This window comes from Eleutherodactylus coqui, chromosome 1 (assembly GCF_035609145.1).
Source record: "Eleutherodactylus coqui strain aEleCoq1 chromosome 1, aEleCoq1.hap1, whole genome shotgun sequence".
NCBI lineage: Eukaryota > Metazoa > Chordata > Amphibia > Anura > Eleutherodactylidae > Eleutherodactylus > Eleutherodactylus coqui.
Genome location: NC_089837.1, coordinates 323,500,497 through 323,513,821, shown reverse-complemented (window position 1 = coordinate 323,513,821; position 13,325 = coordinate 323,500,497). Strand labels below are relative to the sequence as shown.

The window sequence follows — 13,325 nt, the reverse complement described above, 5'->3', positions numbered from 1 at the left end:
GAACTGAATAAAATATAAGGGGCAAACAATAGTTAGCATCCTGTTACTGAAAAAAAGCCCACTATAAAGAGCAATATTACCAATAATAACACTATATGAGGGCCCAATAAAACTATCAAACCATGCTCTCATATTATCACCTTAGTGTTACTAAAAAAAAAAACACTATACAATGTCCAATATTACACATATATAGTGACCATATAGTGATAGATACCAGTTCTGCACAGAGGTTCTGCAGACTGCATAGGCAGTCTGATTGGAGTTGTTCACTTTGTCCATCTTCTCCATTCAGCCCAAACAGCCATGATAATTTCTCCCAGCCACAACATGTTAGTACAGAATTCAATGCAGACATTTTGGGTCCTTGCTCTTCCAGTACGCTCCCAGCATTTTCCACACCTCTACACAATCTCCCCAATCATTGTGTCCCAGATCATAATTCTACCACTAGTGCTGATCCAAACAGTAATAGCATCTCCAATTTTGTGACTCCTGTAGGCCCCACACAGCAATAATGCCTCCTTATGCCCCCAATTCATTAGGCTATAAAATAAAAAACAATTGTATACTCCCCTTTGTCACTCCACCACCACTTCGATCTGCACACTCAGCTCTCCCCTTGCCTCCCAGTATCTGGTCACATCAATATTGGCCACAGTGGTCATGTGACTGGCTGAATGAAGGCAGGGGGTAGAGCTGAGTGGTGCAGGAGGGGGTATAGGGGTGAGTATACTACCATTATGTATTTTATAGTATTTCCAAAATCGCTTTTGTAATCACAGTCTCAGAGGGGCTAGGGAACCTGGGCTGCCCTGAGACATGATTCCTGTAGCAGCCGCTATGGTTGCTATGGAGATAGTTTTTCCCCTGATGCAAACACCTCTTTAGTTTTTACTGGTTACTTTATGATTTGCTCTAAAATGTGTGCCATTCCCATAAGTTGTGCATAAATGTGGCCTAAACTATGCCCCTTTGCTATTTTTATTGTCACTTTCAAAATTTGGTTACCAACATGAAAAATCCCAAATTTTGCCACTAAAATGCTGCATGGCATAATTTGCATCATTTAAGCAACACAGCTTAAACAAAAAGAGGAAGAGGAACTGGATGCTGATAAGCTGGGAGACAGTACAAGAATCAAGCATTTCACTGATTGGCCAAGCCTCACTGTTAGGTTGTGCTCAAGGGACCTGTAGTTCTATGGGTTTTCAGGAGCACACTGCCATAGGTTTGAAATGTTTGGGCTTGCTGGGTGTGGAGTTCTCCAGCCAGCCAATCACCACTGGTCTGCTGCACATAGATACCACCCCCTCTGGCTTTAGGATGCTGGTTTCCTCATTTTCCTCCAGTACCCTTGTCGTTGTATCCATGGATGTTGTTCTGTAGTTGTGAACAGCGATGTGTTCTGTGTGTCTGTGCAGGTGGCCGGAGATGTGGTGTGAACAGTCCTGTTCCACGTGGTATGCATTCCCTTGTGTGTTGATGTGAACCGTGTCTTGTTCTACTTGGATCATTTTCCTTCTAAGGCGAGCCAGAGCCTTAGGTTTCAGCGTGGGGCCTTCCCTATTGAATCGATCGCCCCGCTTGCAGGCAGGACTCATGAGGTTGTTGTCTTGTTAGAGTAGGGACCCACAAGACTATGAGGACCCTTGTTGCGGGCTCGTGGGCTTAAGTATATTGGCCAAAATATTTAGCTAATACCCTGTACTGTAGCAATTCCATCTGTTTATGTGTGCAGGTATGTTAGTTAAGTGTTTTAGGTGGTTTTCAGTCTTCCTTTGTCTGTGATAGAAGTCAGAGCTTGGTGATGGAGCTCTTGTTTGCCTGAGTCTTCTCAAAGCTAAGTACTGTGCTTATTATTCATTTTAATCTTGTTTTCTGTACTCTTCTCCTATTCCACGTAGGGTTTGCTAGTGGCCTGGGTACATGGTCAGGTTCGCCCTCATCAGGGTGGGATATCTGCGTATAGGCAGGTCCCTTCCCTGGGTAAGGGTCTTTATGACAGTGTTTTCCTCGTTGCGGTTTCTTTATGGTTTACCACTATTTGGTGTGCAGTTTTGTGTGTATTTCAGGTTTACAGATCCAGCGCGTCCCGCTTGGACATGACACTCACCCATAGAGTGCCATGGTTGATTTCTGCACTGTCACCCAGTTCATCAGCATATAGTTACAGAACTGCAGAGGAGAAGGTTGTGTGGCTGTGGTTGGAGGAGGTACATAGTGGCTATGATGACTGGGGAATGCAGTATATGGAAGATGTGATGAGAGACCTAAGATGACAGTATATGGGGGCTGTGATGACTGGTGGTGTGGCTAGTTCATGGAGCTGTGATGAGGAGGGCAGAATACATGGAAATTGGGATGAGTGGGGGTTGTACATAGCACATGGGTGGCTGTGATAACTGTGGGGAGTAGAGCCCCATTCTTCACACCCCTTTATTTTACATAAGGTAATCGCATGCACAGCAATTCCTTGAGTACTGATTATCAGAATTGTCCCATTTAATTCTGATAATAATTATATATAAAAGAATTGTTGTGAACACAAGTACCTTATAGAAAAAAGTATCTTAGTATTTTTATCTCGTTTAGCACAAAAAAGAAAATTGCTATTAAAATCATATTAAACAGCGACTTTAAGGGGATTTCCAGTCACAAATATTATTAATGAGTGACCTATCCTCAGCATAGATCATCAATAGTTGATGGTCCACCACTCAGAAACCTGGCCAATCAGCTGAGCGGGTGCATGCTGTGAGCAGGTTTCAGAGCGGAAGCAGCTACTTCGACCCCTGTGTAGTGGTCAACACTTGAAACTGCAGGCTAGGGTCTCATTGAAATCAATGGGAACTCCGCCTGCAATTACAAGCACTGGCCAGTACACAGGAGTGGAAACAGCTGCTTCCACTCGGAAACCTGTGTGCAGTGGTGCTAATAGCATGCGCCTGCCCAGCTGATTGACCAGGTTCCCAAGTGGCAGACCCTGGCTAATCAACTATTGATGACCTATCCTGAGTATACATCTTGACCTATTCTGAGCTATAGTTGACGAGTGCCAATCAATGAGATGTCTTGGTGTAACATTTGATTCTGCCCTGTTCTTCAAACTGTACATATAAGCCATCACCACCTCCTGTTGACTCCAAGTCAAAGATATCTCTTCGATATGCTCTTTCCTCAACCTCGAGTCAATAAAAATGCTAGTGTATGCCCATAGCTCTGACCTGGACTACTGAAACATCCTTCTTTGTAGCCTCCCATCCAACCCTCTAGTGCTCCTCCAATCCATTCTAAACGATGCTGCTTAACTAATCCACCTCTCCTATTACTTCCCTGCCTCTCTCCTTTGCCAATCTTTTTACTGGCTACTCACTGTCCAGAAAATTCAGTTTAAAATATTATCAATTAAATACAAGGCTGTCCACAACCTCTCCCCTCCATTCGTCTCTGACCTAATATACCGATACCTACCCACATGTAATTTCTGGTCCTATCAATACCTCTTTCTCTCTTCTACTCTAGTCTGATCCTCGGACATTACTCCCCAACCCAACACGTCAGACTCTGTACCACTTTGGGAGTCTTCAAGTAATCTGAAAAAACTACCTCTTCAGAAAAGCCTGCAACCTTGAGAACCTCTGTGGCCACTACACCACCATAGAAGCACCATCTATCTTCACCTACTGTGTCCTTCCCCTTCTCTTGTACATAGTAAAATCTCACGGGCAAGGTCCTATTTCCCTCTGTATAAGTTTGTTACTGATTAGTTCTCATCTTTATTTAGATACGGGGGGAAAAAGTGGTTGCTGCTTCACAATTGTCAAAATATCACTAGAGTCTACTGTAATTTGACAAATGCAATAGTTGATGATGTAGAAGACTTTATGAAAAACCAATATTTTGGAAGAGTCAAGATATTGTCAACAAATTGTACTTATGACTGGGTCATATCAAAAAGACTGAACCCAAGAGATGACAGTGAGTATTTCTTATAAATCTGTTGATTAGTAAGTCAAACTTTAATATATCATTGCACAATAAGAACTTAATAGCTTGACTTCAAAAAGTTTTACTTCAAGGGGTTGTCCCGCAGAAGCAAGTGCAGTTATGCACTTCTGTATGGCCATATTAATGCACTTTGTAATATACATCGTGCATTAAATATTGGCCATACAGAAGTTATACACTTACCTCCTCCTGGCATCCCCGTCTCCATGGCAACGAGCAAACTGCTTCTTTGGTCGCCGGAACAGTCGCGCTTGCGCAGAGAGGAATCCCCTTCTGTAAGGTCCTTGCTCACGAGCTGTGTCCTGGCTCCTCCCCCTTCTCAGTGTCATCACGTAGCTCCGCCCCCATCACATGGTGCCGATCAGCCAATGAGGTGGCTGGAATCGGCAATGGAGCTCAGACAGCAGAAGAACATCCACAGTGCACCATGGGAGAAGACCCGTGGTGCATCGTGGGAGAAGACCAGCGGCAGCCATCTTGGAAAGAAGATTTTTTAAAGTTGCTGAACGGGGATTCAGGTAAGGGAATTTTTTTTTTTAATAACACCTGGCAGCAGTATTCTTTTACAGGTACTGGGGGACTGGGGGAAAAAAAAAATTCACTTTAGGCGCGGGACAACCCCTTTAATGTTATTAATGTTATTTTGTACTATAATTCTGATGACCAAATGCACTTAAATGCTGCCCTTAGAAATTTGACACATAGCTGGACATGATGGGGAGGTCACAAAAAATCAATGTTCAAATTTTTTAAGTGGGACCCTCCCAAAAGTTGCCATTTGGTAAGAAAAAGAATTTCTAAAAAGTTTGTGGTCACTTGGATAACTTTAACCGTGCCTCATCAACCTTGAAGTTACCATTGTAAAGAGTTTTTGTTAAGATCACAGTTCTTCACCCATAAAACGAAAACTATTTGTCCTAGAAACCTGATCATGGTCTCTTTTCATTGATAATGTTCTTGTCCACAAATATTACTTTAACCCCTTTTTAGGTATGATTCATGTATTTAAAGATATTAGTAAATTTTCAGTGCTGGTCGTGTTCTGGATTCCCAATATCAATATTTCCAGAAAACACTAAAGTTCTTGGCTACCTGCCATTATCTCTGATTTTAATGTCAATGAATTTCTTTTATCATGTTTATAATTGAAAAACAGTTATTGTAAGGTACTGAATGTGTTTTCATAGAAATTTTGACAAACCCAAGATGAAAAAGGGTTGTATGAGAAGAACAAAAATCCGAATATATTACAAGAAATGTATTTTACACAAAAAAGGTGATTTATTACAAGTTAGAAGAATATGTATTACAAAAAAGAGTATTAAAGTGTATTGTAGCAACTAAAAAACATAAAAGAAATATAATATTTACTTACATTTGCCATGATTTAAACATCAAAAAGAGGTTTGGAGAGGGTGGCTTTGGCCACAGTATCAGGGTAAAGCTTCCTACATTCTGCTACGACTTGTAACAAGCACTGGCGTTGTTCTCCGTTTTTGGTAATACTTGAATTACAATCTTGAATCAATTTGGCACCCCTCCCTGCTGCGTCATTTACTACCTTTAATTTTTCAACTATCATTTTACCTTTCAAGTAATCAGGGTTTTCAAACCAAACACCGGATCACTTGCCAAGAAAGATGTTGCAATTTTGAACCCTTTAAAAATATCAAAAGTTTGAGGAGAAATAAAAAATCCATTTCCGTGATCAACAGCGAATGTGTTTCTTCAAGGCTGAATTGTGCACTTACATTTCTGTCATCTAATTCATTTTCAACCTCCTGCTCTCAAAAAGATAATAATTTCAAAGCCATTTTTTCCTAACTTCTTCCTTCAAAGTTTCATCAAAAAACCCAAATGCCACTTGTTCTGAATTTAGATACCACAGGTGATTTATAAATTTGCCTATTGCTTTCTTTAATACGTCTTTATCATTTTTTAAATAATTTATAAGCAATTTTAACAATCGCAAATCTTGACCTTGGGGGCATTAAACCCAGCTTTCACATAAATATTAATAATAAACAAATTTGGCCTATTCCATTCTTTTCCACATCATTCCAAGGAAACTGATCCCTAAAATTATACATTTTTAGTGAATAAATGGCTTTGGCCATCCATATAGCATGATGAATGTCACCAGGTACCCGGAAAAAAATTTCTTCGTCAGTAGTACATCCCCAAAAAATTAAACCTGACTCGAGAAATTATTTATAGTCATTCCTGGGCTGCTGCTCTATTAGTTGTTCTAAAAGAAAGCTTGAAATCTCTTCGGCATCATTTAGTTTGTTTTTATTATATTTATGCTCAATATCACTTTTCTATTTTCTTTTGTCTATCTTAGACCAGTTAGCTTGAAACTTTTAAAAAATATCTGGTTGAGGGCCAGTGGTAGAGTCAATTTTGCAATCGAACACTGCCGTTAACAAGACTTCTAAAATGTGGTGATGACATATAAAAGGTATAAAAGATTGTTCCCAAACATCTGTTCTAACAGATGTTCCTCTGATACGACCTGTGTTTACAGCAGTGGTATCAAAACACATTGGCTCAAATTTTTCCAACTGCCCCCCCACTCTTCTACTTCAGAGAATACAGCTTTTGCTTGAGTGATCCCAATACTATTTTCAAGCTAAGGTACTCCTATCAATTGATCTTCTTCCCCACAGCTAATGAGAATAGCTAGCCTCTCTACACTTTCTCTATTCAAAATATCTGTAAGCAATTTTCCATTCCAGTGTAAAACAGCAGCCTCTAAATCAGAATGTTTAAACCTTGGTCAGAACTGACCTTCTATATAATGCCAATGTGAACTTTATTATGCCAAGCACTGGCAAAACTATAGGGGATGCAGGAGATGCAGTTGTACCCGAGCCCAGGAGCATAAGGGGGCCCATAAGGCCTCTCTTCTCCATATAGGGAGCCTAGTACTATGAACAAAGCATTATAATTGGGGGCCCTGTTACAGGTTTTGCATTGGGGCCCAGGTGCTTCAAGTTACACCTCTGAGATATTAGTGAATCTTGACGCCACCAGGAATTCCTGGTGGAGTTAAGATTGACAGGGGGGTCACGCTCCCTCATGCTGATTGGCTGCATAGTTTCCTGGGCTGCAGGTCCTGGCAGCACAGTAACATACACCATACAGCTGCATTAATGTAACGTAGAGCCAGCGGCTGTAGCGGGCCATCTGCCGGTGCAAGCATCCTGTCCGCTGCTGCTGCCACACAAGCCGGCACCCCCCATCTGTCTTTATGCACAGAGCGTGGTTGGCAGCAGGGAGCCCACAGCGGCCGTTAAGCACCTTTGGCGGCGGGGCCACCCGACAAGCGTCCCCCCTTCCCACATGGAGGTGAAAACTCGCCGGCAGCAGAGGGGACACACAGTGACAGCCAGTGGCCCAGACTGCAGGCTGTCACTGCGGGGAGACAACACCGCCGCAGGACACAGACTGACATGCCTCCCCCGCACACAGGTGTAGGACACCACGTAGGCAACTGCGGCGGGGGACTGTCAGTCATACACAGCAGTCAAAAACAGCAGGGAGGGCGGAGGGCAGAGCGCCAGGGCCGGGGGGTGGAAAGGGGGAGCCGGGTACCTGATGTCACAGCGCTACAGCTCAGCGACGCGCCCTTTACACAGACATGCACTTTAGCTCCTTCTAGCACCTTCAGCTGTTGACCCAATCAAGAGCTAGGGGTGTGACAGGGGTTGGTCCTCATGGAAGCCCTGTCAAACCCCTAGCTTCCAGTGGCGTCAAGATACACTAATACCTGCCCCTGATGCCAAGACTACTGTCATGCCACTCACATACATTTGACACTATGTCAGAGTGGTCATTTGTGAATATTTGTTATGGGCCCATTACTAGTTAGCAAACAAATCATGGGATCAAGATGCTATACAGTATTCTTAAAGCATGTGAGCCTGTATTGTCTACCATTAAATATGACCATTTCGGCTTAAAACATAAAGGATCTGGAAGGTGTTGAAATGAATATAAGACAAGAACATGCATAAACGTCTGTTTAAGAAGCTGAAACTTTATAGTATTTCAGTGGATTTTCTTTTACATACAATTCCTGTATATCAAAAACTCATTGGTTATTGTCACATCACTGCCAGCGCACATATACTTTAGTTAGTTCTGACTAGTTAGGGTTAAACATCTCCTTGCTGTTGATAGTTGAAGTTCTAGTTGGTGACTTCCAGTTCTGTCAGCTAATCATTATCCTCATTAATTATGTCAGAAACTGTGCTATCTGTGAGGATTGACAACTCTGTCAACCAATCAGTAACTTTCCTTTCGATATATAATCTGGCTCTTCCTGGCTGGAAGTGCCAGTTATACTTCTTGTATTTCTGGTCTAGTCAGCACTCACAGTGTACCTGGCTGTTGTCTGGCTTGTACTTTGTGTTTCTGTCTGTTTTGAAATTCTCTACATTTTTGTCTATTGTCTGTTTGTTGTCAGTTCTGTTGGTGCTCTGTGTTGTATGCTCAGTCCTCCTGTGGTCCTTGGTGCAGTTCCCCAGTTCCTCTCTGACTTCGGACCTTGCCTCATTGAAGCAGAGGGGTTGTCATTTTCTGGTTGGGTTTCCTCCTCAAAGCATGTGATGTCGGAAAGGTTCAAGGTGTTCCTCTCAGATCTGTACCCCTTTGTTTGGTCTGCTCCTGCATCTAGCCACCATTAGTTTCATGTACACATGCCTATCTAGACTCCTCCGGTACCTTGCTCACAATAGTTTTGCCAGCAGTCTTGGACAGACGTGACAGTTATCTTGCTTGGTTGCTCCTGAAGCCCTACTACATGGACTTGGTGAAACACTATTTACACCGCCCCTTAGTAAAATTATAAACACTTGCTAATTGCATTAAAATGATTAAATAACAAGAATTTGAAGCTTAGGACAATACTGGTCATACACCTTTAGTTTAATACCAGTTGAACCTTGTGATTTTGGCAGGATCAGACTAATTTGCATGAGGGCAATTCAAGAATGGTTGGAAATTTTCACCATACCACACACTTTATTTCCCCATGAGAAATCTCTAGAGATGTCTTTTTTCTGTCTTTCTACTAAAGTAAACCTGCACTTTCAAGTATTTATATTTATGGGGATGTCAAACAACCATTCGGCCAACAGCTATCTTGTATGTATGGCCAGCACTACTTTTCCAACCATTCAGTTAAATTGAAGAAGCCTCTTGAATGACAAGTGCAATCTCTGCAGGAACTCTAAAAACAAATTCAGTTAAGGGGGTTGTCTCGAGGCAACAGTGATTTTTTTTATTGCCAAGTCCCCCTTCTTAAGCATACATTACTATGCAGCAGTGTAAACGGCTTTTAAAGCCGGTTTCTACTCACAGTTCTGGTGTTTCATCAACTTATAAAACGGTTCCCAAAGATGGCCGCCGGTTCTTTTCCCAAGGTGCACCGCGGTTTTCTCCCATGGTTCACCGCGCTTGCTGTAGCCCGACGTGCGCGCTCCCGAGACGCTACCAGCTGTGTCTCCCTGACAACCAGACGCCCCGCAGCCGCCGACCGGACCCCACAGCCACCGACCGGGCCTCGGGATTGAACGCGGCCAACCACAGCACACGCTCTTGGGCCACAGTCACCCACCGCCAGGCAGCAGGTAACTGGCGCTAGGCCCCTGGCCCCAGCAGTAGGCCCCGGGGCCCAGCGGCAGTCCCCTGACAACAGACGAAGGCTCCGGGGCCACAGCGGTAGGCTCCGGGGCCCAGCGGTAGGCTCCGGGGCCCAGCGGCAGTCCCCTGACAACAAACGAAGGCTCCGGGGCCACAGCGGTAGGCTCCAGGGCCCAGGGTTAGGCTCCGGGGCCCAGCGGTAGGCTCCGGGGCCCAGCGGCAGTCCCCTGACAACAGACAAAGTCTCCGGGGCCACAGCGGTAGGCTCCGGGGCCCAGCGGCAGTCCCCTGACAACAGACGAAGGCTCCGGGGCCACAGCGGTAGGCTCCGTGGCCCAGCGGTAGGCTCCGGGGCCCAGCGGTAGGCCCCTGGCACCAGCAGTAGGCCCCGTGGCCCAGCGTTAAGACACCCGGAGTAAAGCAGGGGCCCACGCCAGTTAGTCAGGGACCTATACAGTCCCCCCTGCGCACACATCACCCCCGACCCCTCACTTACATGGGCGGCTGGGCGGCTTCACGGCAGGGCTGCTCGGCTGGGCTGCTCAAGTTTCTGCACCTTTCTCTAAGAGAGGATGGTAGCAGAATGGCCGCTCCAGCGCGCTCCCGAGAAGTTACAGCTCGTCTGCGCATGCGCAGAAGAGCTGTAACGGCGAGCACGCTGAAGCGGCTCGTGCTCAGAGCAGAAGACCGGACTGCGCAAGCGCGTCTAAAAAAGCAAGAAGCCAGCGAAATTAGACGGAGCCATGGAGACGAGGACGCTAGCAACGGAGCAGGTAAGTGAATAACTTCTGTATGGCTCATATTTAATGCACGATGTATATTACAAAGTGCATTGATATGGCCATACAGAAGTGTATAACCCCACTTGGTTTTGCGAGACAACCCCTTTAATTCAGACTTGATATAGCATAATCTAGGTAAATCTAAATTTAAATAGACACATTAAAGATTGTTATTTAGATTTGACTTGACTGTATTTTAGGTCAATTTAAGACTTACTACAGTGCATCTCTTTTTATTAGCTTCAATGCTTTTACAGTAAAGAATCTATAAGAATATGTGACTTCTTCTATACTATTATTAACTACAAGGTGGCACAACATTATATATACAATGTTGTGGACCTCAGATGCAATATAAGTGTTTCAAATGTCACGCTTACTCTTAGTGTGAACATAAAGAAACAATTTCCAGCAGGGGACATCACGTGCATGACATGGCAGCACTCTGTTTGAGCTCGGAACAGAAAGTGTGGTCTGTGTTTGCTCTCACTCACCAACAATTAAACAGAGGTTAAACAATGTATGGCCATGGAGTTTGGGAACCATAGACTATCCACCATGGACTATGCCTGATAAGAACCAAGAGTGTGAAACAGAAGTTTGATGTGACAGCAAGTGTGCAGCATGTGAAAAGTGTACGTAGCACATTGTTAAACATCGTATATCTAATTTTGTCCCACCCTGTCTTTTTCAAAGGTGTCCAATATAATTGATGTTTCTCTATGTTTTGACTTCATATGTAGCTTAATAATAGATATCTTGAAATTACATAGTTTTCCTCTCTTTGTTTCCCTATGCAGCTTATCTGGTATTACCAAAATTGAACTATATTCAGCATGTGAATTCAATAACAATTCTCGTTCCAACTCTTTCTACACCCATAAGGGGTAAAGACAAGCAGCCTGTGACAGTGGAAGATCTTTACAAAGATGATGACTTTGAGTACCATTTGAAATTTTACAACCCTAAACAAGAAATAGTAAGTTGCATTTTACTGACAGTTACAAGCTTCTGTAAGGCACACAATCCATTTATCATTTCTGGAAATAGAAATTTAGCGGCAAGAAGATGCGATTTGTCAATGCCCAGGTACACATTGCAAAATGATGCAACCAACCAGAGGGGTAACTTGAAGCTTCTGGGCACCAATGCAAAACAGGGCCCTTAAATATAATGTTTTATTCCTAGTACTGGGCTCACCAGGGGCGTACCTAAAGCCTATGGGGCCCGGGTGCAAAAGTTCAGCTGGGCCCCCCTCCATCTGTACCCGTACCTATACCTAAACTGTGCTAATTTACAAACATGATCTAGCCCCTTGGTGTAAGCCTTCTCATTATGACTCCTTTCCTTGGCTACAAAAAACCTGTTGGTAATGTCTTAGGCTGCTTTCACACGGCCGCACAAATTGCGTGAGATTTGTGCGTTGCAAGATGTACAAATCGCACATGAATATGAACCCCATTGTTTTGAATACAATCATACACAGGAGCAATGTTTTTTTTGTTTTTCTCTGCATCGCACAAGAATATGATGATGTGATGCGAGCTGGTTTTAACACAACAACCGCTCACATCCGCGGGGACGACACACGTTGGTGAGTGTGATAGGGGGCAGAGTTTCACGGCCTGATATCAGACTCACTCCTGTGAAATTAGCCTAAGGCCGGCTGCACACAGCTGGATTTGCATTGCGGAATATGGAGCGGGCCTCCGCCTACAGATTCCGCAGCATGTACTGCCCATAGCATGTTATGGAAAAGCCTTTTTTTCTCTAAAGCAATTGCGGTTTTCCACTCACGGAAGAAAAAGCATGGCGTGCTGTATTTTAATGCATGTATATACCCAGGTTATACCAGCTATAGATATATAATTATATACAGGAGAGGTATAACCTATACCAGCTGTACATATATAATTATATACAGTATATACCCAGGTTATACCAGCTATACATATATAATTATATACAGGAGAGGTATAACCTATTCCAGCCGTACATATATTTATATACAGGAGAGCTATAACCTATACCAGCTGCACATATATAATTATATACAGGAGATACACAGGTTACACCAGCATGGTACATATAGCTATATACAGGATGTGTATCCCCCTGTATATAGTGGCATGTCCCATGCTGGTGTAACCTGTGTATCTGCTGTATATAATTATATATATATACAGGAGAGGTATATGTTATAGCAGCTGCACATATATAATTATATACAGTAGATACACAGGTTACACCAGCATGGTCCATATCACTATATACAGGATGTGTATCCCCCTGTATATAGTGGCATGTCCCATGCTGGTGTAACCTGTGTATTCCCTGTATATAATTATATATATACAGCTGGTATAACTTATACCAGCTATACATATATAATTATAATTCCTTCTCTACTCACCTCTGCAGCAGTCTCTGGGCAGCCTGTAATGGAAAGTCCCCCGTCTTTTGATCACATGACCAGGCTGATCACATGACCAGAGCCTGGTCATGTGATCTGCAGCCACAGGTCCTCTCCCAGGTCCTGTGCATACAGCGCTCCGGAGGTGAGTAGAGCCTCAGTAGCCCCTCCCCCTGGTAATCGCTGGCCGGCAGAGACTGATAGACTGCAGCTGTGACCACTCACAGCTGCAGTCTATCAGTTGGAGGGCCGCGCCGTGGGCGTCTGCAGCCTGTAATTAGCTGCCGGCTCCACGTGTAACAGCCCTCCCCTCTGCTCTTGCCGACCTGTGGCGCTGCCTCCCATCTCTCTTCTCTCTCCTCAGCCATCATGCGGCCGACAGCGCCGATCCCCCCGGGCCCCCTCAGCTCAAGGGCCGGGTATATGCACTGAATGTGCATGTGGGTATGGCGGAGGGCGGCCACGGCGCC

The 13,325-nt window shown here is 44.0% G+C and overlaps 1 protein-coding gene across 2 annotated transcripts in view; it reads left to right on the top strand.

Moving 5' to 3' along the window:
* IL22RA1 (interleukin 22 receptor subunit alpha 1) overlaps positions 1 to 13,325 on the top strand; it is a 30,315-nt gene that overhangs the window by 7,838 nt on the left and 9,152 nt on the right. Inside the window, exons 3-4 of one of the 2 annotated variants that reach the window (XM_066575076.1) lie at positions 3,788 to 3,981; positions 11,243 to 11,421. In XM_066575076.1, the coding sequence (XP_066431173.1) occupies positions 3,788 to 3,981; positions 11,243 to 11,421 (373 nt within the window). The remainder of the gene's footprint in view (positions 1 to 3,787; positions 3,982 to 11,242; positions 11,422 to 13,325) is intronic. The other variant, XM_066575077.1, reaches the window with a different exon arrangement.